The following is a 27,994-nucleotide window of genomic DNA, read 5'->3' as shown; positions in this document are numbered from 1 at the left end:
ACGGCTGCAGCCTGCGGGGCCTGGAGGCCGGCACCTGGTACCACCTCCGCATCGAGCCGCTGGCCGGCGGGGAGGCTGTCAACATCTCCGTGCAGACAGGTACGACAGCAGGGCACGACAGGTGCTTGGGATGGGAAGGGAGCCCGGCTTTTCCTTCCCTTGCTTCGGCCGGCTGTCTGAGGAGGAGGGCGATGCATTTACAGCTACACTAAACCTACAGTGTTTGCTGAGCATAGCTATCCCGCGCTTGAGTTCTCTTCATCCCACTGCCAGAAATGTTAACCCAGCAGGCTTGAAAGGAGAAGGTGATGTGAGGAGACTATGTCAGTGCTGGGAGTACGTTTCTGCTGGTCCCCGAAGCTGCAAACCAGCAGAATCCTTCAAGTAGTAGTCCCTAACAGCCCTAACATTTTACTCATGCAAACCTTCAGAGTTCCTCAGGTGACAGCTTATTTACTGTGTTTAAAATACAATCAATTTCATGGCAGGTAGATCCTGATCAAGTATAACTCACTGTTTCAGCTCACTTCTATGCTTTCATTCTGTAGTAACCAGTTTATAAGTCAGAAAGTAAGGCTGAAACTTCTTGCCCGTATGTTTTCCTTGAATACAAGCAGTGAGGTGTTATGATGTACAGTTGCATGCAGAGCACTTACAGTGTCACATCCGTGGCTGTAGAAATGTTCTAGCAGCCTGCCAGAGTGCTGTCAAGGAAAGCCTCCTTTCTGCTTGTGCATTTCTGTGTGCATGTGAACAACTCGGCTGTGAAGCAATGAACTACATAAAGCCACCAGCTGCAGTGACAGAACTGAACTCTTCCTCCCTGTATTAGTGTTTTTTATAGAAATATTGACCAACCTTTTAATGGTGATAACACAAAATGCAAAACAGATGTCTAAAATGAGGTCTATCATTAAATGCCTCCCTGATTTGCTCCAGAAGTGTTAGTTTTGGGGTGGTACTTTGCAGTATTAATATTGAGGATTATAGCGGCCAAATACTTAACGAGTTCAGAGGCATTGTTTACTGTCAGACCCTTTTCCGTGCATTAATCGTACAAATGTACTAAATACCCTCCACTAATTTGCTTTGGTAACTCAAGTTAAAAAAAGTCTAGTGACAAGTCTGCTGGTGTGCCAGCTATATATTAAGCACAAGTCATCTCACTTGGTAAAAATGAGTAATGGTTTCTATGCAGACAGCGATTTAAATCTGTGTCATGCATCATGCCAACTGTTTTTAATATTGATGACTTGTAATTTGAAAATTGGAAGAATAAATCAACCATTATCAGAATGACAGGTACAAATCACCTTATTACTGGATAGTAGAGATCTATTGAACACTTGCATAGAAGTAGACAAAAAGATCCCACTTTAGACTGCATTTTGATTAATGCCCAGTCATTTAGACAATTTCCTGTACATGTCATTTGTGACATTTTTATCAGTAAGTAGATTTTGCAAGACTGTAAGATAAAAGTGATTATAAACAACTGCTGATTATGATCAGCAGATTATATCTGCAGCTGATGTCAGAATGGAAAGATTGATTAAAGATGAAGTTGAAATACTGCAAATTAGTGAACCATAGTTGAAGTGAGGTTTATGTTTGGATTTTGGATGGCAGAAATCAATCAGAAGCATGAAATAAGAATGGAGGAACTGTGGAGGAACCGTGTCTGCAAAGACAGCTGCTCAGATTGCTCCGTGGTTGCTTGCTTCCCTTGATTCAGTCACATCAGTTGCATTGCTTGATCGTGTTCAAAATACACAATTAGCTCCAAAATTTGTCAATTTAATTTTTTTTTTCTAAAGAATATATAGGGTTTGCTAGGCCTGTCAACAACCCATGTTGTACTGTCAGTAGTATGCATTTCAATGCTATGTTTCCACTAGGGGCAGCATTTTATGGAAGCTCTTTTTCACCTGTTCCTTTGTACCTTGATGTCAGTAGTTTTGTTTTGGGATCTATTGAGCCTCAATGTCCATGGACATGTGTTCCTGGAAGCTATCATGTGAATATGGAAGTATGAGCAATATTTTCAGCCATATTGTAAACAAAATTCCCCCTAGTTTGAGTGCTACCGGAACTGAGCTATCATGGGCTGTCTAAAAATACGATACCTGACCTTGGTACTCAGTGAGGTTCCCTTCCTGAGCTCTTTGTCTAGGAAAGATGGGCTAAGCTGTCCTTTGGAGGTGCCCAGCTTTCTCCACTGACTATAGAAGGAGCCCAGGTTAAAACAGGCACCTGAAGTGAAGCGAGAGGAGTCCCATCTCATGTGCTTACTTTTGCAAAATGAGGTTTTGAACATCTATATCGTATTCATACAATAAACATACACAGAGAAAGTTGCACATGTGTTTATGTACCTAGTTCAGAAAGTTAAACTTTTCATATTCAATCCTGGTAAAATTTTCATGTGCTTCTTCCTGTTATGAGTTCAGTTTTTGTCATGTTTCTTATACAAAGTACTGGACTAGGTGAACTCATAGAATGCAAAATACGTTGTTAAATTTTGAGTGTTCTCTGTTTTGACTAAGGACTTGAGGTGAAAGCGATGAGTAACGCGTACTGCAGTTGCAGTTGTAATGTGAAGGCTGGAGAGGACCAAATGCCTAACTTAATTTGGCTTTTCAGGTATTTAATTTCACATTAAAACCACATTCACAACAATGAGTTAAGTCTATGTTGTTTGCAAGTTTGATATTCCAATAGAGTAAGTGCACAGCTCACCAAGACTGCATAAACTCTCAGGTAACACCAGACCCTTTGTGAATCTTTGGGTAGAGAAGCAGCTTCTGTTTCACAGGTGGATGCATAGATCTGAAAGTTAATAAGGTGTGGAGTAGTGGTACAATAATCCGTACTAATCCACTGAGGTGTAGTCTCTACTCAAGAAATTTTGATCTATGGGTTATCAATTTAAAATGACAAGTATTTAGTCCTCTAGAGCAGAACTAAAATAGGTCCTGCAAACCAATGGAAAACACAATCGCATGTGCACTGTATAAGCCAGGTATACACAGGCATGCAAACACACATATAATGTTGGCAGTTGTGCTATTTTAGTAGAAAAGGAAATGAAGAAAAAGCTGATAACACCCTTTACCAGCTCTGAGCTGCAGATAAATTTTCCACTTCACATCTGAGATTACACATGTTAGTAGACACAAGTCTGTATACTTATTTCACATTAGTATTTACCATTTGTTATGTTTTTAAAAATGCATATTTACATAAAACCATACAGCTACTCAGCAAGCTTGATATTTTAAAGCTGGGACAACATGTGCACCTGTCAGCCCTTTCATCTTATCTTCTTTACTGTTCTCAGTAAAAATATTTCTACGACTGAGGGCTACCCTGTCACAAAAGATGGTAGGGTTGTGTCTTTCTTGATTTCAGGTATATACTTTTTAAGTTCTCAATTCTCTAAATGTCTTCAAATGTGCAGCAGCATAACTGTGTATTTCAGTACTGTATTTTCAGTTAATTACTAAGTCTTTAATGAAAATCCTAGTAAAAAACAATAGTATATGTACGTATCCTAAATTACAGTTAAATGTATTACTTATGAAAGCCATGAAAAATAACTTGGCGATTCCCCTGCTTTCAAATATATCTTCCAAAATGGGCTTATAAATGCTATTTTCAACTTTGCTTTCTACAAAAGTATGGCAGTGATATATTATGTTACTGCCTAATACAAGCCACCCATACTGAGTGAACTAACAGGTAAAAAGTTTTGACAGAAAAATTGCTGAATATTTGAATGAAAAGAGGTTAAAAATTCTACCTTCTAAGGCACAGACTGGTAGAGTATTTTTCCACTGTAGTATGTAACTCTGTAAATGCCAGAAGCATGGCTCAGGTTTGTGTTCACTCCTGTAAATTTCAAATTATTTGGGACAAATCTGATTTATTAGCCATCTGTAGGAACAACTACTGTGATGTGGCTGTGACTATAGGCTGTGTAATCCTATCATCCATAATCATATAATGGTTATGATCATCATCTCAAAAGGCAGATGACAGGAAAAAAATAAATAATCATGTTTTAAAGATTTTCTAGGTTGCGTATCATCCCAGAGAATTGGATATTTGTACTTAATAAGGACAATGAAATCAACCCTCTTTACTTAATCTTCAGAAAAGTTCTTGTGAAGTAGGTTACTGTTTTATGAATAGGGAAAACTAGGGGAAAAAAAAGGATAATTTGGTAGGAAGATGGCTGAGACTGTCAGAAATTCCCTGTTGCTCAGTCCTAGGCTCCTATCTCTCAAGTTTGGGTTTTTTTCCTCCTGGATAATACAGGCTGTATTTGGGATTCATGTCATCAGGGTTGTACATAACCATATATATTGTTTCTATAAGATGTATCTGTAGCAGCTGTGCGCATAAAGCATATCCTTTCCCAAAAATTGAAAATAGAGGTGCAGTATAATTCAAACAACATTAAGTCTTCTGGAAGAGTCCTTTATAGACCAGGAGACATTCATTCATATAGTATCAAATGGTATAAAAATACCTTTGTGAAAATACTTTATTTCTGTGATATATCGGAGTTGTATGGCTGCCAGCAGATACTTGTAGAACAATGTAAATGGCTTTTTAAGTGTTTGTTTCCATCCAGGGCTCTTTCAGCCCAGGCACTTCCCAATCTCATTGTTCCTTTGTTCTAGCGGATGTGCAAAGCACTGAGTGTTTTGTTTTCTGGACCAGATAGATTAGATAAAGTCTGAATTTCTGAACTTCACCTTCTAGGCACGCAACTCTTTTCTTTGCTAGTGCACCTTAGAAGACAGATTGCCCAGAACAGTATAAGCGCTTCTAAAAATGTAGGAGATGTCTTCATTTGCAGAATTTGGCAAATAATGCAGATTGCAATGTTGATTACTTTTGCAGGACTAATGAGCAGTCAACCTTGTCCTAACTTTGTCAGAGAGAGAGTTAAACTTCTTGACAGTTCTCATGGCTGCTCTCTTGACATCAGTCAAATTAAAACTTTTTTAGCTGGCTGTGCATCTGACCATATATAGTGCTGGAATTTATTTCTGACTCCCAAAGTTTGACCTTTCTGATTAGAACAATTGCCTTCAAGGAACAAGATTATACCCCCACGATTCACTTCTGCCAACATAATAGTCTTTAGTGGCTTAGTATATATTATAGGTGGAGCTGGTAGTCAAGCCTATTGTTAAGATTTCCTGACACTTTTCATTAGAACCTCCTGTTTCAAGTGCTGTAACTGGGTGAAGTTTTTAACTGTTTGGCCTGAAGTTTGATGTGCTTGGTCTTTGACTTGAGTTTTAGTTCTCTTTTTTTTTTTTTCAGATTTAAGGAGAGTTAGTTTGGCCTTTAAGAAAGAGGTCAAGAAAAGAAGATAGTTATTTTTGTTTATTGATTTTGTTAATTCGATTTTCAATTATTTTTCTGAAAAACACTGGTGTCTCTGTGGTCCAAAGCCTGGATGCACCATACACTCCCTGTCTGATGCTAGGCAGGAGTAGCAGAGAATCGCTCTGAAAGTTTCTCCGAGGCATAGTCCCAGTTCAATGCAGTTCCTAAAAGTTTATCCAATGTATTGTTTGGGGTTTTTTAAATTTATATGAACAGTACTACAGCAGAGCAGAAGCATATTCCGTCAGAATCTGTTTAATGTGGTTGAAGTTAATACTAAAGCCAAAGGACTGTTGCCCTTAAAAATGTATAAATGTTCATGCCCATTAGTGATAAAGTGTTTAGCGTAAGAGCTAGGAAATGAAAGCTACTGGTGCCATTGTATCTATGAAGCTCCATTACACTGAGGCATTGAGTGTAATTCGCTGCGTTTTCATGTTTGCTGTTTCTTATTAAAGTTGTTACAGTTTTACTATCCGCAGATTTTCAAGCTTGTTATATACATCCACAACTGGAAATGTTTTTCATGTTTTTACATGTGCATGTGTGTATGTGAGTGTGTACACATATACACAAATAACATTTCTGACTTATTCAGGACTGTCTTGTAGGCAGGTTTTAGTGATACAGTGTTTATAAATGGAAAGAAAAAGACTTTTTGAAAAACATTTGCAGTATGATGATGATAAAAGGGAGAGTTTTGGAAGGCTTTTTTTGTGCTGCTGTGTAAAACTTCGGACAATCCTAATGCTAGAAATAATAGATTATGTTTTATGTTTGTTTGTTTGTTAACTACAGATCCCTTACCACCAACTCGTTTTGAAATTAATAAGGAAAAAACTACACGCACAAGCTTGCAGGTTCAGTGGGATCCTTCCCCAGGAAAGGTGGACTTGTACAACCTGATGTTATTTGATCACAATGATGAAAAGATTCAAGAAGTCTCCATACCAGGAAGGATTTCAAAAACACAAAATACTTTTTCCAGTCTCATCCCTGGGAATAAATACAACATTTTCCTCAGTGTAGTTGCTGGAAATACGAGTACCCTGGCTCTTCAAATAAGTGGATCTACTGGTAGGACTTCTTTTACTGTAGTTCATCTAAATAAAACTCCTTGCAGTATTTTGCAGTTCTGTATTTTCAAATTAACAAATATATATCATTCTTCTACTTGACAAGAGGTGTCTATATATGTAAGTATCTATTGATTATAGGTAGAAATGAAACATGAATCTCTGACTAACATAGAGATTTGTTTGCTAAGAATTAAGGCCTGTTGTTATGGTGGTTTTGGACATAAATTTGGGGTTGGGCTTTCACTAACCCTAAAGAAACTCAACATATTTCAAAAGTAAATCTATTCAAATTTTCTGAAATCATGGAGATAAGCATTAGGCCTTACGGGTTTTTTTTTTTCCAACAGTGCCATCCCCTGTGAAAAATATTCAGGTTAGTGTCAAGACGGACACTATCCATGCTTCATGGTCTCCTGGTTCTGGGCACGTGGATCGTTACAGGCTGGTGTTACTGAATAATCATGTCCCAGTTCATGAGATTGACCAAGAAGATCCTCTGACCTCCTACACTTTTTCAGGACTTACACCAGGCCACGTGTATAACCTCACTGTCATAACACAGGCTGCAGGACTGGAGAGCAGCAGTTTTCAAACAGTCAGGACAGGTATGATTTCAGAATTCATCACAGCAGAAGTTAAGGCTATAATCTAATTTTAATAGTAACCTAATCTAATATTAAAGGACATGTTTCATAATAATAAATGATTCTAAGTGTATGTTCCCAGGCTTCAGTGGCTGAGTAACCCTTGACAGGTGTTTCTCTCCAAGGGCTATAGAGGGAGTTAGAGACACCATAAACTTATTTAGCTCCGTAAGTAAGCACTGAAGCAAGGTTAGCAGCTAAATTAGCTTCTAGGGTAATTAGCTAATTTAGTTGCACTGCTTAATGCAGGCAGCTTCATTAAACACGTAAAGTTAGGTGTTAACAATCTGAGCCCAAGTGCCCTAGTATCACCTCACATCTGTGAAAGAGGTTCATCTGATTCCTGTATGAACTTCTTCAGTGAACCGAGGCAGTGTGTACTTTGGTTATTTCTCAGTACTGAAGGCAGCTTAACTCCGTGATTCTTACTTAGGTGAATGGGAGATGTAGAGCTTGTGAGTTTTGCAAAAAAATATTTTCTGTGACTTTTTTCCTCTGGATTGTGAAATAGCTGCAGTTCTGAAAAGGAAGTGAAAGAATGCAGAGAACTTTAAAATTTAATGTTAGGTTGGGTTTTTTTCACAGAGAAATATTGATTAATAGAACTAGAGTTTTAGAAATGAAGGGGTGGTTTAATAAAGGTTTTTGAGGATATAGTTCTGAGGGCATAGAGAGAAACGTACAGTGACATCCTACTAAAGTCCAGTGGTTAAAACACTCATGTACGGAAAAACAGCGTCATGCCTTTGCTTTCTTTAATTTCTGGGAAACATAAGGTGCAGTTTCTCCTGCAGAAATCTCATCAAGTAAATATAATTTAATATTAAGTGAAAAATATTGTGATGTCACCTAGCACTGGCTGTTCTGGGGATTATACTCTTGTTTCATTTTATTTGTTCAGAATTTTTTATTTCTCCCTGTTGTGGGGTGCAAAAATTTTAAATCTCACTGTTTTTCTCAGAACATAAAAGCACTCCATCTACCTTGCAGCATGGTCCTCCATTTCAGTACCTAGTGTGCCCAAAGCCTGAGAAATGAAGATACTGGAGGTGGCAATGCTTTTGGAGGAGTGTTTGAATAAAGGAGTTTGATTCCGATCCCTTCTATGCTGGTTTAAATCAGGCATAGCTCAAATAATGCTATAGTCTTTACCAAAATGCACACAGGCATCTCTGTTTTTAGGAGCATGTGTCTGGTCTGTTTTATAGTTAAAATGACATAGTGTGAGTGCAGACATGGCTAACAGATTTTCTGTTCCGTAAAACAAGAGTGGGCATCGTAAGAGGTGTCACTCTCAGCAGTAGAATGTCTTAAATAGGCTGGGTTTGCTTTCACCATGACCAGACTTTGGGCTTTCACGGTTCAGGCACAATTGGTCGTATTCCATCATGTATAACTATTCAAAAGCAAAACTTGAACTGTCACAGTTTGGAGGCAGCAGGTCTTATATATTCAGTGGTGTAAGTATTTTATTATCTTTCTTATTTTCCTTTTTTTAGCCCCAGCTGAAGTCTTAGATTTGACGGTGACTAACGATGACAGCTTAGATTCTTTAAAAGTTAAGTGGAGAAGACCTTCAGGAAACCTCAATTTCTATAATATCACTCTGTCTCATCTCGGATCAGTTAAAGAAGTCAAAACTCTACAGCCACCGGTCACAGAGACGCACTTTGACAAGCTGACTCCGGGACGTCTTTATCAGGTTACTGCCCGCACAATCAGTGGTGAACTCTTTACTGATCAGATGGCAACTGGCAGGACATGTAAGTCTTTTGCTTCACTAAAAACATTGTAACCAATGCTATTTTTGCTTGTATTGGCCTTGTAGAAAAATCACTGTAGGAAACAAAATTATTTGGATTCCAGGCAAAATAAGATAAAGAGCACAATATTGTTCCGGGAGTACCCCTTCCTGACTCTCTGGCAACAGTTAATGTGGCAGCCAAAGGCAGCTCCAACTTAGCTCGGGAGCAGGAAACAATAATACATTTTGGACCTTATAGCTGGTACTGCACTTCTGACCAACTTTGTTATCTTGAATTCAACTCAGCATAGTGTGCAGAATGAGTTACATTATGGAGAAGTTTGTATGTAGTCAAATTGTTAACAGATTTGTAAGTGATTTTGCAAGGTCTACCATTATCCCTTGCTCCAGACACAGATCTACAAATAGGAAAAGATTAGGTCTCAGCTTTTTTTACTACCAACAGCATGGGTTGAGCTGGGTTATGGTTTTTTTTAATCTTCTTTCAGAAGTATCTTTTTATTTCAGATATTTCTTGTGTGAGTTCTGAACCTGAAAAATCATGGCATAATTCTCCCACAACATTACTGACCACAAAAGGCGTGTCATCTCCATACCAGCCTAGCCCAGGCAGAATTTAGATGGGAAAGAGACAAATAAGTGGGTGAAGAATACATACATAAATTGTTAGTAGACTCAGAGGCAAAAATATAAAATGTATGTGTGTGTGAGAGAGAAAGCAGAGTATCTATTTTAGAGAATATTTATCCTCTACAACTAGACATCTCATGTGAAAGGTACATCTTTGACATATCTAGCTGCTGCCCCATTCTCAGTGCGGGCTGGAGGAGACCTGAAAAGCCTTTCATCTCCAGTAAGTGCAAAGCCGGACTGGTTATATGCATGTGGTTTTTGTTTGTTTAGCTTCCTATTAAAGACCATTTCCATCTGAAGGGAGATCTTCAGGTCCTCACTCAAACCACTGATCCCCAGATTTGTGACCTAGACCCAGTACTTTCAAAGTTGGGGTTCTAGAAGTCCCATTTCCAAGAATGCTGATCACATGCAGTTCCTTCCCTTGACTTTTCCATAGATACCAAGAGCTTTGAAAATGGTGTCATTTCAGCATAAGCTTTGTGGCCTGAAAAGAAATTTGTAAATCCAGCCTGTCAGGTCTGCAGATACTGAAGGGGTTAGAGTCTAAGGATCCCTCTGTAACTCACAGAGAGAGACAGGTGCTCATGAACATAAAGTGTATTGAGAGGGTACCTATGGCAGCAAAACCTGCTGAGGAATGGTGTGGTAAGGAATATGGACATCTTGGGGACTGAAACTTTGTACTGTAAGGGTGTAATGATGTCCAGCCATTCTGACAAGGCTGAACTTTATCTGTTAAGATGTAAGTACATCTGTGCTTCCTAACCAAACATTGTGGGCATTTATCCACTTACTGAGCAATTGAAACATGTCTCCCATATTCATTGGCATGTAGGAGATAGAGGTTTGATACCCAGCTATGCCTGTGGGAAGTGAAACTTAAATATTTTGTGGTGCTGGTAGCAAATCTCTCAATCCTTTGCTAGGTACTGAGCAATTAAATATTAACTAAGCCAGAGAAAACATGAGGGCATGATTCTAGCCTTTTAGTTTACATTTAATATTTGCTGATGGTCTGAGGGCTCCAATGCTGATCTCTGAGCATCTTAACACTAAACTATAGGTATCTGAACCTAAGAGTCTTGCATCTGTCTTCTACTCTTTGCTTGGTGTAGTTAATATTAAGTTATTCCGTGGAAATCAGAAAAGCTTCAGTGGTCCAGTTTGACCTGCAGCTGTTGGGCAGGAAGGTTGAGCATGTAAATTCAAGGCCCTTGAAGTGGAGGACAGGACAGAGTGGAATCTTTAATGGACCTCTGTTGGAACCTTGGTGCCTTACAGCTTGGAGGGACTAGGACATACAAAGCCTTTGTGGAAGAAGCCATCAGACTTTGCATTTCTGCTACTGAGACCAGAATTTGACCCATAGAGACTGAAGTTTTGGCCTTAGCTTTGAAAAATTGATTGACAGTTTCTAAGTGAACTTAAGTTCAGGAAACAACTGTGAAGCTAACTGAAAACTGCAAGATGTATCCAAGAAGTGCATGGAGGAGATTTTGCCTGCCCTAAGAAGGGTTCTCCATTTCTGATGTCAAAAACAAACTGAAAAAGTGAGTTATTTGTATGGGGAAGAGTAAAAGATCTTTAAAATTAATACCAACCTTTGTAACAAGATACCTCATCTAAATCGTTCTACAATAGCTATGCTGCGAGTCAGGTTTTGCCAGCCTTCAGTTACGTCTTACCAGAAATACCCCACTTTCAGAATTACTCTCTCAGTCTCTTCATTTCAGTTCCCCAGAAAGTTTCGGAGTTGAAAGCCGGTGGTGGCGGCTGGCTGAGGTCTCTGCGAGTGACCTGGCTGCCCCCTGCGGGAGACTGGGAGAGGTACCGCCTGCTCCTCTGGAACCGTTCGGTGCTGCTGCTCAACACCACCCTGGAGAAGGACACCACGGAGTACCTCATCCACGGAGTGGGGCTCATCCCGGGCAGGCAGTACGACGTGGACGTGTTTGTGGAAAGTGGTCATTTGCAGAGCAAGACCAGCTGCACGGGGAGAACAGGTCAGCATGCTTGTCTGGGAAATCTATTAGTGAAAGTTTTGGGAATTGTATCACCATTCTGTCATGACTAAGGCATGACACTACATGTATAACATTTCACTGTTATGTTTTGTAGCTGATTGCAGGCACCCTATATAGTTCTTTAAAGAAAACTATAAAGATTTTCCTGTATTGTTCATCAGTGTGTTCAGTGGCAAACAGGTTTACTTGCCAGCTTGAACAACAAATTAGCATCAGTAGCATTAACCAAAACTGGCTAAGCTGTATGTTAGTGTGGCTGTTCTGTAACATCCCAATTCTTGTTCCTGTGCTCCAGAAATAAAAAAGGGTTGGCCAGTTCAAGTCAGCCTTTCCAAAGGAAATCCATATCCACTACAGTGACATCACTGGAATTCTTTTGAAGCACGGCAGTCAAAGCCACATCTGATGACTTCAAACTTAAAAAAATAGTTGCAATATGATTGTTAATGGTTCTGGTCTGTAAATGCAAAATAAGTGCAATTCAGAGGACAAGAAGACTTGGAGGAGGAGTATCAGGCAAGACTGAGGCCTGAGCCTTTCCTCTCAGGATAATGAGAGATAAGATAGGGCCACCCTACTTTATCCTCACACGTTCCTGGTGCCTGCCTTTCCTGCTCCACCCGCACCTGTCATTCCCCAGGGGCTTAATTTTGTTGATTTTTCACAATGACAAGACCAGTAGATGGTGTAGAACTGAAGTTTTCTCTAACTTCTAGCCCACTTGATCAGAGGAAGGCAGATTCTCATCTTGCTTACTTTGATATACATTAAAATAATTTACGTTTATGGTGTTACTTTTATTTGACACAGCTAAGTAATTAGGACATAGTTCAACAAATAATATCCAGCAGTGGGTGTATCGCAACTGTATTTGGCATTCATACCTAATGTACCTGTATGAAGCATATGTATTAGGCCCTATTCTAACTTAATTTTCTCTTACATAAACCCACAGTCTTGGAAAAAGAGTTGGATTTCAGTGTAACAGGGACAAAATCAGATCAGGGAACCACATTAGGTAACAGATACTGTCTGTGTGCATGCATGCACATACACACAAACACAGGAGATCACTGGTCAGATTCTTTCTTTTATACCACTTTAAGTTTGGAGTGTCTCCTGACTTCACTGAGGTATGAACCAGTACAAAATCACTGTCACTCTGACCTTATAATTTGCATCCTTGTTTGTTACAGCTGAATTGGGGTAGATCTATTTCATGGTACAAATGTTTTATATCCCGGTCTAGCACCCACATTTCTAGAGGAGGCTCACTGACTTCACTGCATTCCATTCATACTAAAATATTTATCCTGGCATAAGTTTAAACCTAAGCATTACAGCCATAATGCATTGCTGAAGTCTGCTGCAGCCCTTTACTGGAAGTGCAGCACAAATACTAGATTTGTAAGTTTGCCTTCCTAGAGAAAGGTAAAGAATCTCCTCTTGATTACAAATACTCTGCGCCTGTCACATTTCTGTCTTACAGAACAGAGTCCTTACAGCCACTTGAGATATGACATGTGTGTTCACTACAAAGTCCTGTTCTCACTGTGATATTTGTGTACTTTTGCAGCTCCAGAGCCTGTTGTCCAGCTGCGTGTGAAGCATGCGAATGAATCTTCACTTAGTGTCATGTGGATGACCCCGGCTGCAGAATGGGACAGCTATGTGGTTTCGCTGGGAGACAGGGATCTTACTGTCATAAAAAAAGGGCTTGCAAAAGAAGCTAAGGAATTCACTTTCACTGACTTAGTGCCTGGAAGAAAATACACAGCTACCATCACTACCATCAGTGGGATTTTAAGCAACTGGACTTCAGTAGAAGGCAGAACAGGTATCATCCTGTCTAACTATTTTAGTCTTCACTTCTGTTAACCATTAACAACTTTCTCTGCTTTGTAGGGAACTGAATGAGCTCAGTGTCTAAATATCAAAAGTCTTGAGTTTACATTTGTTTCTCAAGTGGAAAAGTTATGTTTCTGAGTCTCTCATTTCTGACTGTCACTTATCTTGCATTATTTATTTAAGGTTTAGGGACGTGGATATGTAATTCTTAGCAAAACATTTTTCTGAAATGTTATCTCACATCTGATCAATCTACATTAGCACAAGTTTCCATATAAGAAGAACAAGTTTCACTGGGTATCTTCAGGAAGGTCACTTCCTTGATTCAAAGCATTCATCATCTGGAAGAAAAAAAAAACACCACTACACAGGAAAATGTTGCTTTAGGGGGAACATTCCAAGGTTGACAGACACAAAACATATGTGACCTTGAAAATGTAGTTTGAATCTCTCTGCTTTTCTGATTCCAAAATCTGTATGTCTTGTTTAGGATGATGACTGTGACACAAGGAAGGTCCCATTCCCATCCCCTGCTGGGTACTAATTTTGTGCATGTGTACAAGTTTTAAACCGTATGTGTTGCTTTACTGTTCTTGACTTATGCATGGTCCAGTGCAAGCAAAGTCTTAAAATGTGGCTCTGGTCTGGCACAGCATGGGGAAAAACAAGCTGCCAGTGTGTGAATCTAATCATGCCTATGGCTTGATAGTGGTCCTTACTGTTGTAACTCCTTCCAAGGCCTGAGAAGATTGACTTACACTTTCATTTCTCTGCTGTGTGATTAGATAGCTGGGATTTCGCTTCCTTACGCCCCTCTAGGAGGCCTGTTCAGGCAAAAAGGTTGCAGTGTCCCACTTCACTACTGTGAATCAATGCTTGCAAACACCAGACAGGGATACTGTGTCAGCATTACATTCGAAGTGATAAATAGTGAACATCAGTGAATTTGAATTCAGGCCTTAATAAGCCTTCCAGAACTCTAAAACATATTTTCAATAGGACAACCTACTAGGTGTGCAAAATATTGCTATAAACATGACAGAAATAGGTCTTACATGCTTCCCAGGTTGGTCAGCTTCCAGTGAAGCCTGAGGTGTCACTGAAAGTGCCTTTAACATAGGAATCTGGCACTTCTGTTTCTTGCTGGACCTTGCTATGTTATGACGTTATTATAAAACAGGTGAGATTTTTGTTTCAGTTTTATTTGAATGTTATGTTTTTTCAGCTCTGTGCCTAATTTTCTAGCTTTCGTTAATGATTGCTAATCCAGTACTATGTGTGCAAAAAAGCTGATATAACACAAGAGACGAAGCTTGCAATCACATTTTGTAAAGTTAAAAGGTCTTTTATTTCAGTTGTGCTTGGTCATGTAGGCAGAATTACTTAGAAAGAAGTAACTGTATTTGCTTGCTTTGACCAAATATTGTCAAATTTTTTTTAAAAAAAGTATTCTGGGTAAAATTTGTGCTAGATATTCATTCCTTTCTGTTCCTTCTTTTTCATTTTTGGTCCGGTTAAGTTCACCAGCTTGTACTTAGATAAATGTCGTGTTAGTTTAACAATTAATTCATCTTTTGCTGCTAGGAAAGTTAGTATCCTGCAGATCTTCTGTCGTAAAAAGTAAAACCAAAACCATCCATTTCAGTTACTCCCAAAATTAAATGATCTGGCACTCCTCTTAGGTATAGATGACTGTGCCCGAGGTATTCATCAAGCTAGTTTGCCATTTAATAGGAATGAGAAATGGAGAATAGGAGAGAAAAGGGAGGAATGAAAGGCAGAGACTGTATTTGAAATAGTCATCACAAAACAAAGTGATTTCCTAAATTGATGTCTTTTGTTCAATGGAATTTGTAAAATGCCTTCTCTTCCCATTCTCTGATCTTTATTCATTTTGGTCTGACTGAGAAAAGCTGTGCTAAAGCCTGCAGGACCTTTCTATGCCTTAGATATTTTCCCATAGACCACATCCCATCAGACAGGAAGCCGTCCACAGTTAGATTATTTTTAGTTCTGTTGAGTCTGGCTGCAAACTGGAATGTTCTTTTGATGCACTTCCTCAGTGTGACTAAACTTGGGTTATTTGGGGGATTTTGTTTTGGTTTATTTTGTTTCTCCTCAGTAACATGATGACATTTATTTTTGCAGTGCCAGCCCAAGTGACTGGTCTGACCGTGGCAAGTCAGGGATCAACCAACAGCTTGTTCACCAACTGGACAAGAGCACTGGGAGATGTAGACTCATACCAAGTGCTCCTGATTCACGAGAATGTTGTCATTAAAAATGAGACTGTTCCCAGTGAAACCAACAGATATCACTTCTATCCCCTGAAACCTGGAGGACTCTATTCCGTTGTTGTCACCACTGTCAGCGGGGGGATATCTTCAAGGCAAACAATCGCAGAGGGCAGGACAGGTAAAAAGGAAAATAACTTCCATGTGTCTTTTGTCAGTTTCTGAAAGCTGAATCTATTAGAGAATGGTCTTGTGATTAAGCCACCAGACTAAGAATTCAGAAATGCAGGAGTTTCAGACATATAATTCCTGTTGTGTGTGATCTCAGGCACACTGTGAGTCCAGACTGATGTTAACATAGCTTTAGAGAGCTAACTGTGCTGTCTACAACAGGAACTCTGTACAGCAAGATCACTCTGTAGTGAAGACAAAAATATGCCCCAATAGTGGTGTTCAGCTGTGGTGGATGAATCAGTCCTTGGAGGGGACTTTCTTGTTCCATTGACTGGGTGACAGCATAGGGTGATTGCTCCTTACTTAGGTGTGTGAATTAGCTGCCTAAAGGTGGTGGGATGAATTTGTGTCTCAGTCTCTCATGACCCATTTATTTTTCTCTAATTCAACATTAAAGAATGTCCACCAGGGTTAATTACTCTTTATGAGGCACTTCTATACTGCATAGGACAGGATTTACGATTGCATCAAATTCTGTAAGTTTAATGACTCATGAAATGTAGTACAAGTCCTTTGGATATTTAAATAGAGGAAAAAATTGACAACATAGTGCAATTTCACCTTTTATGGGACTTTGACAAAGGCCAGGCATTCTGCAGTTTGCTCCAGTGTTCTCATTGAAAACAACTGTTTTCAGGTTAAAAAAAAAAGACAATTGAAGAGTAATAACACTAAAAGGCTTAAAGTACATAGACATATTTTGTAAAATCATCTAATATTTTTGACTCTGAAAGCTGATGGGCAGCACCTCTACTGAGGTAAGTCATAGTCCAGTGAGAATGTGGCAGTTCATTATGATTAAGGTCTGCCCCTGTAATAACTGATAATTTCTACCTGAGTGATGGTAGTTCTGGCAGTGTGGGGCCTTTGAGCTGACCTTGCTGGCTTGAAAAACAAATCACATTCATGTTTTGGCCACTAGGCGTCAGAGAACTCATTGTAAATGAAACACATTCTGCTATGGGCCTCAACTTTATACAAGCCTCAGCAGTTATTGCTGTTACTGATGAATGGCAGTTTGAGAGGATAACTCATCTTCTGGGATTTTAGAAGTGCTGATGTCATGCCACCAAAGACAGTTTCCTTCACTGTACTCCAAAAAGCAGATGAGTGCTGCTGAGTGGGAGTCAGGGCAGAGTTTCTCAGGAGTCTCAGACTGCTTGTTTTGCAGAGTGGTATTCCAGGCATTCTCACAACAGTAGGAATTGGCTCCTTAAAGCTCTTCTGGTTTTTCCTCTTTGTTGCACAGTTCCTTCCAGCGTGACTGGAGTAACAGTAAATAACTCAGGTCGCAGTGACTACCTCAGTGTTTCTTGGCTGCCAGCTTCTGGAGATGTAGACAATTATTTGGTAACACTCTCTCATGGTGACCAGATTGTTCAGACTCTCACCATTTCCAAATCCTTCAGTGAATGCTCCTTCAGCAGCCTTACTCCGGGGACGCTTTACAATGTGATGATAACTACGAAGAGTGGGAAGTATGAAAATTATTCCTTCAGCCAGGAACGAACAGGTAAAGAGAGCCTCTGAGCAAATACAGTTGCCATAACCACTTTGTGTAGCCATTATCAATGATCTTATCAATGACCAAACTGGGATGGGTGAGTAGGAGTTGGAGGATCAAACCCTAAAATTACAGCTTTACAGAGTTAGTCTTATTGTTATGTCCCTACTGCTGCTTTATGTCATCAAAAATTACTTTCGCATGAATAAAAGCCATCTGTCAGTCCTTGTGAGTGAGCAGAAATCATGTATCAGTTTTGACTCAAATGCATTTTCCTGCCCTTAACCCTTCTGCTTGACTCTTCAAATACATCCTGCAGAGCATCCCGCCAAAAAGTTACTTGAACACTGGAAGGACAGAATAGGAGCTAACTACTAAAATATTAAAAAGTTGTCACATAAATGAGTAACACCCATATCTATTGGTTTTGGTCATGTAGCACCCATGTCTATGGTTTTGGTCACACAGTGTTCAAGAAGATCATAACAGGAATAGAGAAATTTCAGAGAAGGGTGGCAGTAATGATGGAAAACTTTTAAAAACTTCCTTAATGATTGAAAAGACTGAGACTACACTTGGTAAACCAGTAGAATAACAGAAAGTTGGTAAGGGGTGTTAAAACAACAAAGAGTGTCAAGTTAGTGCAATTTTAGTTTTCTCATGATGCAAGTGAAAATCCAGGGGACAGCCTTGTCCCTTTCCTCCTAAACGAGGAGAAGCAAATTCAGGACTAGCGTGAACCTGTCGAACTCACCGCTATAAGCAAAACTGACCAAGTTCCTTAGGACCAGAAACTGGAAAGACAAACTATTGCCATATGACGTAAAGCAGCCTGGAAACTGAAGCGTTACTATTTTAGAGGGTAGGATATTGCTTATATCCACGTTGTGGTCTTTTTGCAGCTTCCTCAGAAAAGTCTGGTAATTACCACAAATATAGTTCACTACAGCAATTCCTCTTACTTCAGGAAGTTATTGCTTTCTGAATCTTTAATTGTGTTTTTTCTTTCAGTCCCTTCAAGTGTTCAGGGACTTACTGTCAGCAATTCAGCCAGAAGTGACTACTTGAAGGTGTCCTGGTTACATGCCTCTGGATATTTTGATAATTATGAAGTGATCATCAAGAACAACAATGATTTCATCCAAACAAAAAGTGTCCCAAAGGATGAAAATGAATGTGTGTTCACTAATCTGGTCCCAGGGAGGCAGTACAGTGTCACAGTCAGCACAAGGAGTGGGAAATACGAAACTAGTGAGAGGGTCTATGGCAGAACAAGTAAGTAAATACCCTGAGACACTCCAGGATTTTTTTTCTTCACCATAGCTGGGCTCAAAAATCCCATGTGATCTTAACATACGATGTTTAGTGTGAATTTTTGGATGTGTGTCATTTCCAATAAGGAAAACTGTATTTAGTTTATGACCTATGCTCAAGTTACAGACATAAAGGAAGTGAAATTAAGAGACCTGTGCTGTAAACTTGGAAAGCAAATCTTGAAACATGGAGAACTGAAAAATAGTTGTACAGATTTCCACATAAGCTTAGTATTTATGCTTAAACTATGCCAGAATATACAAAACATTTTTTCTGGTCATGGAAATGTATAAGGAAGATAGGCTAGACCTTTTTCTGCTCAAATTACCCCTAGAATTGGAGTTGGAGAACACGGGGCAAGAGTGGTAAGGTGGCTCGTTGTGAGCCAGCAGGGGTCTGGATGCAGTCTGCCTGTCTTTGCCTAGCACTACCTGTACGCTAATGAGCCATGCTAAGAAACCAAGTTGATTAACACAGATGCAGCACTGTGCAAAAATAACTGACCTGCACTTGGCAGAGCTGGAAACTGTGCAGTGTAGTGCTGCATCACGTAAATGGCTTGCCCTGGGTCTCCACTAGCTCACGCCTCTTTGCACCTGCACAACTTTTGCATCTGTTGTACATGCAAATCCTACTCATATTTTTATTGGCTATGCAAACTCCCTGCAGACTCTGTTATTATTTGTGTATTATTTTTATGCTGATAAATTGTGAACTCCCTGTTCTGAAATGAGACCTTCCAGAGCTAGATATGGTGCAAACCACAAACAGCAGCTCTTGCAAATAAGTGCAATGTGCTGCTTTTCTTAGGGAACTGAATGAAAAGTTTTAGCTCAGGAGCGCAGCCTCAGAGCTGTTATCTTTTTGCTGTGATCTGGTATTAAGTACTGAGAAGTTTCCTGTGTTTCTTCTCACATCTTCAGTGCCAGAGTCAGTGAAGGAACTGACTCTTAGTAACAGAAGCACAGAAGATCTGCAGGTGACTTGGTCAAAGGCTGAGGGGGATGTCGATAAATACGAGATTCAGCTCCTCTTCAATGATATGAAGATCTTCCCACCCATTTTCCTTGGGAACACCATTGAGGAGTATTGGTTCACAGCTCTGACTCCAGGACGACTATACAAAATTCTTGTCTTAACAATCAGTGGAGATGCACAACGTGCTACTTTCATAGAAGGCCTGACAAGTAAGAAATAATGTGGTATTTAAAATGTCTTGAGGCTTCTCTAGAGGAAGGAATGAGGCACAGAAAATCAAGGGAGAACCGTGATATTATTTGAGCTCCCATAACACTGGCACAAAGACAGCAGATCTCTGAAAATCACAGTAGTACTTTGGCCAACTTGATCTGTGCTTAATAAACAAATGTCACAGGCACCAATATTTGATTATTGGCAGATAATTTGATTTGTTGCATAGGAATGATGTTGAGATGTGCGTGTTTGGGTTTCTGTTATTCCCATGCATGCCAGTTGTTTGCTTATTGTTTCCACCTAAATCACTGAAACTATTTTTCACCTCTGTTTACCCACCTGAAATGAATGAGTGACTGCAAAATGCCTAAGTAAGTGTACATAAAGAGCTTTGATTTTCTGAGATGTTTCTAGCTCATCATTTGGAGAAGAGGGAAGTTATCCAAATAAACAAACTTATAAACATTTTCTCTGTTTAACTTATATTTTCTTTACTTTTCTTCCTGTAAACACATAGGATTGCTTTTCTAAAATGGCACAATCCTACACAAATGCCTTCAGCTTTACTTGTGTTTACCCATGAGTGAAATTACTTGTACCTGTAAATGCTCTTTGTCCTTTGAATCATTTGCTGTGGTCATAAAAAAGTATGAATTAAAAAGCCTGAATCAAAGAGGAAATTTGTGAGCAGGTGCCTTTGTGTTTCTTTTCTTTTCCAGTTCCAAGTGCGGTCAGAAACATTCATGTGTCACCTAATGGCATGTCAAACAGCCTGAAAGTGAGCTGGACTCCTGGAGGCGGAGATGTTGATTCCTACACTGTGACTATATTTCAGCAAAACTATCAGCTTGATTCCCAGAGTGTCTCCAAACACGTCTCTGAGCAGATGTTTCACAAGTTGGAAGCTGGGGAGCAGTACCGGGTGGTGGTGCAATCTAACAGTGGCACCTTGCACAACAGCTTAGCAGCTTTTGGGAGAACAAGTACGTTTCTTCTGAGACAAGGAGCAAGTTGCATTGTGTCTTCCTAGAAGCTGACCCTGATTTAACAATGTTTAGGAATGACCCATAGGTTATAGGGAGACATAGACTCTCATAGACTGTAGAAGTTTTCATCTCAAAGAACATGAGTCCTCACTCCTGCAAACACATATGCATGGCTCTGTTAATACCAGTGAGATCTGTCATGTGAGTAGCTTTGCCTGGGTAAATGTGTGTGGAATTCAGGTCCTCAGTCCAAAGTGTCCCTTTATAGGATAAATGCAGTTCCAGCCCTCCCCAGTCCTGTGCCTGTGCTCACCTGACACATACATCTGCCGGGCTCCGTGTAGTCAAATGCTGTGCTCTAGCAGAGCCCATTGCATGGTCAAGGCTTGTTAGACAATGTATTGCCCCAATATACTGTGTGTTAGGACACACAAACAGTGGAACACCTTGTTTTTAACCCATCATCTCTCTAGCACCTGCATGTGTTTGCTGTGGCCTTAACTTTGGTGCAACAGCTGCGGGCTAATATTTTCTATTCTGTGCCACTATTTTGCACCAGTTTGCCACTTCTCTGTTTTTCAATTCTTTTTCACATGCCTTTCTTAATGTTTTCAGTCAGTTCCTCACTATTTATCCCTCTTTTCATGATAATGTACGTATGCTCTTGCTTCTCCATGCCCCATTCAGATCTCCATGATGCTCTGTAACTTCATCTGATTGTATTTATGTCTAGGATTTATTTGCTTGTGTAAGCACATGCACAAATATCCCTATTCCCACAAGTGAACATGCAAATGTATAAAGATATTCTCTATTAATTACTTTAATCACAGTTTTGTATTGAATGGTCCATATTTCACCTGGAAATGTTCTGTCTTTTAATTTTTGCTTTCAGTTCCAGCCTCTGTCCAGGAATTACTAGCCCATCATGCTTACAGCAGTCATTCCTTGTTAGTAACCTGGCAGAAAGCTCCTGGTATAGCTGAAAGATATGACATTCTGCTCTTGAATGAGCAAGGAATCCTTCTGAGCAACAAATCAGAGCCAGCTACTGCCAAACAGCACAAATTTGAAGATCTATTAGCCGGCAAGAAGTATAAAATACAAGTTTTGACCGTCAGTGGCGGGCTCTTCAGTAAACGAGCAGAAACTGTTGGTCGAACAGGTAATTAGAACATCTCGGTTTATTTATAGCTCTCTCAGTCAGGTATCATTAAACACATGAATCATCTGTATATCCTGATTCTGGAAAGATTCCAGTAGGAATGGACTCCAGATATTTATGCATCATATGTGCTTGGTATGTGAATCTGAAATTTGTTAGCATAGTAATGTGGCCATGGTTTTTAATAAGGATATTGAACCAAAGTGCTGAATGCTTCCCTCAGTCTTTCTGTTATGGAACCACCTGAATGCTTAATTGTCATCAAGTTTTTAATTCACAATCTCAAGGCTTTTAGTGCAGGATTTGACATTAATACACACCTCTAACTCAGAGAGAAGCCTTGTTGTCTTTAATTAAAGCTTTAATTAAAGCTTTTTGTAGAAACTAATGTACATTTCTGTGTGAGCACAGACTGGAGAACTAGGCCTACTGGGAAATACAAGCATTGTATTGGACTCAGCAGCACCTCATAAATGCCTTCCAGTTGCTTCTGAAAGTTGATGTTGACATTACTTAGCTACTTGAAATGTATTCCAGCCATGAGTTGTTACTTTATTAAAGGTTCAGTTTAGTGGCTAGACACTTTGATAGTTACTCTTGCATTTATCCTTCTTTTCAGTTCCAGCAGCTGTCACAAATCTGAAGGTCACAGAGAACACCACTGACCGACTGTCCTTCAGTTGGACCACCTCAGAAGGGGAGCTTGACTCATATGACATCTTCCTATACAACCCAGACAAGTCCCTTCATGACAGGATTTCAGGAGAGCAGCACCTCCAGCACTGTTCATTCCCGAACCTGCGGCAAGGCAGGATGTATCGAATGGTGATTGTTACCCACAGCGGAGACCTCACTAATGAGTCATCTGTCTTTGGAAGAACAGGCAAGAACATAAAAAATCATCTATCTCCAGTCTGGTGCTAAAGAGGGACACCAGTGAGCTAGTCTGGGTCTGGTGTTCATGCTAGATATAACTACTAGAAATATCAAAACTCTCTCATACATGAAAAGCATTAGATAAAGAAGAAGGTAAATTCTGAATTATGTGGTTACAGGAGAAAAAATAAAGCAATAGTTCCCAGGTATTCAGGTCCAAAGAAGGACAACCCCATGTATGCTACGTAAGACTTGAAGGAAAACAGCTGTCTCCCATCCTGAGTGAAAAAGACAAAAGCCAAAGCAAATAGGGTTAATGGGGTAGACAGTGTACCAGTGAAGTAAAACTTGTTTCCCAGGGGGAGCTCTGGCTGCAGCTCCATGTTTGCTTAGCCACGCATGGGAAGCAGAGTTTCCTAAGCAGATCTTACAGCCCCGACACACTCTGAAACCTTTCTTTATCCCCTGAGGCTCCGTGTAGTAGCTGCTGTGTGCCACTGCCTCTGCGCTTTCTTCAGAATTGGATGTTTCCAGACTTTGACTGGGAAAAAGCTGCTTAGCATTTGCAAAACTATTATAAATATTTCATCCTATTTTGAGACAATGGCAGTTCAAAATAAGATAAGAAAGGAAACTTTTGAGATATACTTCCTGATGCTTCCTGGCTTTTTGGCCAGCTGTGGTGGCTGCCTGGTTTCCTATATGGCTGCCATTACAGGAGAAGTGTAAGGTCTGCTTGACCTTATTGTGTCTCCTTACACTAAGGATGTTCTACATAAGGTAATATTCATCCTATTTTTTTCAGTACCAGCCCCAGTTGTTGGTCTCAAGTCATCCAACCGAAACATGACAGACAGTCTGTGGTTCACCTGGGGTCCAGCTGCAGGAGATGTTGACTTCTATGAGCTGAATCTTTACAACCCAAATGGGACACAAAAAGAAACATGGCAGAGGAAAGACCTGAAAGAGTGGCATTTCCAGGGGCTCATTCCTGGCAGAAAGTACACTCTGGTTGTGGTGACTCACAGTGGTGACCTGATCAACACAGCAAATGCTGAAGGAAGAACAGGTAAAAGACACAAAAAGTTTGGGATTTTTGTTTAGTCCCATCTGTCAGAATTCATATCCATTCACAACTATGCAACAGACTTATTCTGAGGGAGGATTTATTATAAGTCACTGAAGGTGTAAAGATATCCTTAAGAATATTAAACCAATGGAGTGTGATTTTGCTCAGCACTGTTTTTCTTTCAAAGGGTCAGGAATATGTAACGTCTGTGAAAGTCACCACCATCAGCACAGGTGCAGTAACTGGCTGTGTACATGGGATAATAGAAACCACTTTGTGATGCATGAAGAAAATAATGCATGTTTCATCTTATTTGTCTTGTGTAAAAATTTGTTGAGAATATAATTTTTTCTTTTTTTCTTCCCTTTCTGTGTAGCACCCAGCTCTCCTAACACTGTATCCTTTACTGATGTTGCAAACACTTCTTTATCAATCACTTGGCTGGGTCCTCCAGATTGGACAGACTATGACGATTTTGAGTTGCAGTGGCTTCCAAAGGATCCCCTCACAGTGTTCAATCCCTACAGCAGCAGCAAATCTAAAGTACGCATCATCTATGGGCTGCGACCAGGAAGACTCTATCAGTTCAGTGTCAGAACTGTCAGTGGTGACAGCTGGAAGACGTTCAGTCAGTCACAGTCCGCAAGTGTGAGAACGAGTAAGTGACACTTTCCGTAGTATCCTAACATTAAGCTGGAAAAGATGCAAACCTGTTAAATCTTAGTAATTCCCTTCACAGTCAGTGATTTCCATTAATAAATTCAGGAATGACTGGCGATGAAGCTAGACTCTAAGCCCTCACTGTATGCAAGGTCAACTGTTTAAAGATTGAAAGTTGGCATACATTTGCAATCTTCACATCCAGAGTAGGACTGTTTGATTGCAGAGCCTGAATCAGTCAGTTTCAGGGGTATAATAAGGGAGAATATCCAAACTTCTCTGACATTAGGGCCAGTAGGATATATGAAATAATCAAAATGTTTCTGAATGATCAGACAGGAAGGATGAATGAAACCCTGCCGTACTAGATTTGAAACTGGAATCAGAGTGTTTCACTGCTGTGCAATTTCAGTGAGTGTCTGTGGATTCATGTCATCTGTAGCTGTCTCTAGCAACCTTGGTAGCAGGCTGATCTGAAAAAGTGACCTGGAATTGTGAAAATAACTGAGCCTTGACAAACCCTCATGTCACTTGGGGTGAGATTCAGCTCCAAATTGACATCTGTGTTTAGTAAGCTGAATGGCTCTTTAGGCTTCATTCACCGTATTAATTAAAATGAGAGAATAGCTACCTCTTTCACCTGTATTTAATAACTTGAATGTAGATGTCTGCCATCTGAAAGTGAAATCTCATCTTTGTTACATGTCACATGTTACAAATGATGCTCCAATGTTACATGGATAAAGCATGCTTCTATGGTATGCTCTGGTAGTATGGACACACCGCATGCTATGCAGGAAACCAGACCAGTCATGAGATGCCAGTGTCAGTATTGACTGGTACTGCTGACCACATGTAACCTCCAAATAAGTTGTAACAGGGTTCTAGAAATCCATCGCTTTGCAGTGACACTGTTCTTGTTAGCACTTCAGTGAGTAGTTTTGTTTGCTTGTTTTCAGAATTAAATACTGAAGCTTCACAAACTTGATGAGACTGATGTCACTAATCTAATTTCAGATGGCTAAAATGAGGCAGGCAGCCTTGCCTAATAATCAGGCAGCGCACATTTGCAGGAGAGGTGGGAATTCTGGCTCCCAACCTCCTGCTTTGTTAGAATGGTTGATGCAGAATGTAGGGGCCATAGGGTGAGCAGAGAGTGTATGATGCCTGTCCCTTTTCCCACTGAGCTTCAACTTCTCAACATTCCTGTAGAACCAGACAAGATACAAAGTCTTCATTGTCGGCCCCAGACCTCTACTGCCATTGCGTGTTCCTGGACTCCTCCTGATTCTGACTTTGATGGGTATAGCGTCGAATGCAAAAAACTGGACACTCATGAAGTGGAATTTTCTAAAAGGATAGAAAAAGACAAATCTCTGCTTAATATCATGACCCTCGTTCCCCACAAGCGATACCTGGTGTCCATCAAGGTGCATTCTGCAGACATGACGAGTGAAGTAGTTGAAGACAGCACCATCACAATGATCGACCGTAAGTGGAATTCAGAGTTGCTGTGTAGGGAGGCAGTGAGCAGCAACAAGTCATAACTTGTGTTGGTTAGACAGCAAAAGGAGTTCTGAACTTCACAATTTCCGCTATGTGGCACTCATAATCTGATGGCCAAAATAGGGTGAACCTGTCCTTTGGTCCCTATTGTGACAGACAATGCAAGATTTTAACTATATTGCCTCTCATTACATTGTCAGACCTGCTTATTTGGTTGCTTCATGAAATACAGTCTGAGAAACATGAAAAATTATCTTGTCACTTACATGTCCTCATCATCTCATACATTTAATTGTCCTCATGGTTGCTGCCTGGCTTTCTATGTCTGGCCGTTTCCCCTCACAGATGGTAGCTGTCCTCAGCAAAAGACTCCCTCAGTCAGGACATTGGATTGTGGCATTGAGTGCTCTGTGGGCTCTGTACACTTTTCTGAGATGCTACCTGACCAAATCACCTGTAAGACTTAGACCTGAGGGAAGATCACAGATTTCCAAAGCATGTGCTTTGAAACAGCTTCTGCAGTTTCTCCACTCTTAGGCTGCTGAGCGGAGGGTAGAGACAGCACCTGCTGGTGCCTCTGCACTGCCAGGCATCACCACTGTCAACAGCCTGCCCTTGCTGGCCCTAGATCTGCTCCAGGTTTTGCAGTACCTCTGGATTCAGTGGCACAGCACTACACAGGGGCCTGAACTACTCCAGGGCTGAACTTCTCAAAAATGACAGGATAGCCAAGAGACCTATTCAGAGAAGTCTCTCTAGCTGCCTATTAAAGGCCACATTAGTGCAAAATGCTAGATCACAAAAATTACATTTGGTTTGGGAGCTACTGAGCTAAGCTACAGAGTTCAGTTGCCTGCCCACCTTCTCCCTTCCTCCATCAATTGCCTTTTGGTTGCAACCATGCCATCTCCTTCCTCTACCACAGAGGATGTGACAAATTCAGATGTGGTGAGAACTAGCTACTCATGTCACAGGAAGTGAGACTGAGTGCTATCTGAAGGTTAGCTGTTTCACATTTAGTCTTACTTGTTTTGAACACTGCTGCCCTCCCAAGCTCTGGTTAACACTGGAGGCCCTATCTCAAGAGAACACAAAAAATTACAGCTAGGCTTTGTAGATCTGAGAGTTTTAGCTAAACAACACATAAATGTGTGAATTGTTAGTTCTTTTTGCAATCTAAAACCTTTTGAAGTGTAGCCACCTGCTTACGTATTTTCTGTGTTTCCCATACATGCAATATGGTTTCAGTAATAAAGATTTTTAAAAGATTCAGCAATGTAGATCCTTAAAACCCCTACTTTTGATTTGCTGGTTCTCTGAAGGTTTTTTCCCCTATGTGCTTTGCTTTCCAGTTTACTTCTGCTGTGCCACTATTTGAGTTGTAGCTTTCTATCATACAAAGAACATTTCCTATGAAAATTCTGCAGTCTGGAAAATGGTACTCCGTAGTTGAATGCTCTGTCTGTGGGCTATTCCTTGAGAAAAGGAAGCAGAAATTAAATTAGATGCTCAAAATAGGTAACTTCTTGTAGTGGGTATGCTAAGTGGCCTCCAAATACATGGCTTAAACCTGTGTCATTTTTAGCTGCTACAGTTTCTGACTTCATAGATTTAGCAAGACATTAATGCATTTAATGTGACTTTCATGTGGCCTTCTGCAGGAATTCCTACTGAGGAGCTGCCACTGTTATTGTGGTTATCTCACTGCTGCCTTGTTTCTTCCTTTGGCAGTTTCCCTGTGAGAGGTGAAGACACTTTCTTGATTGCAAAGAGAATAGAATCAGAGACTTGGGCCCAGTCAGCTGAGCTTTATGACAGATCGCATTGCCATTGCTAAATCTGGCTCACAG

General features: G+C 40.2%; 1 protein-coding gene across 1 annotated transcript in view; it reads left to right on the top strand.

Moving 5' to 3' along the window:
* LOC104538070 (receptor-type tyrosine-protein phosphatase beta-like) overlaps positions 1–27,994 on the top strand; it is a gene marked incomplete at its 5' end in the record, with an annotated part of 43,493 nt that overhangs the window by 165 nt on the left and 15,334 nt on the right. The window contains 16 exon segments of the mRNA XM_010181130.1: positions 1–99; positions 6,205–6,483; positions 6,833–7,090; positions 8,629–8,892; positions 11,264–11,533; positions 13,131–13,391; positions 15,551–15,817; positions 17,120–17,383; positions 18,386–18,649; positions 19,612–19,875; positions 20,602–20,865; positions 21,764–22,033; positions 22,653–22,916; positions 23,715–23,978; positions 24,355–24,636; positions 25,851–26,129. The exon segment at positions 1–99 is cut by the window's left edge and continues 12 nt beyond it. Of these exon segments, the coding sequence (XP_010179432.1) occupies positions 1–99; positions 6,205–6,483; positions 6,833–7,090; positions 8,629–8,892; positions 11,264–11,533; positions 13,131–13,391; positions 15,551–15,817; positions 17,120–17,383; positions 18,386–18,649; positions 19,612–19,875; positions 20,602–20,865; positions 21,764–22,033; positions 22,653–22,916; positions 23,715–23,978; positions 24,355–24,636; positions 25,851–26,129 (4,113 nt within the window).

The sequence above is a fragment of the Mesitornis unicolor genome, unplaced genomic scaffold (genome assembly GCF_000695765.1).
Source record: "Mesitornis unicolor isolate BGI_N332 unplaced genomic scaffold, ASM69576v1 scaffold39363, whole genome shotgun sequence".
Lineage (NCBI taxonomy): Eukaryota > Metazoa > Chordata > Aves > Mesitornithiformes > Mesitornithidae > Mesitornis > Mesitornis unicolor.
This window is presented reverse-complemented; position numbering and strand designations above follow the sequence as displayed.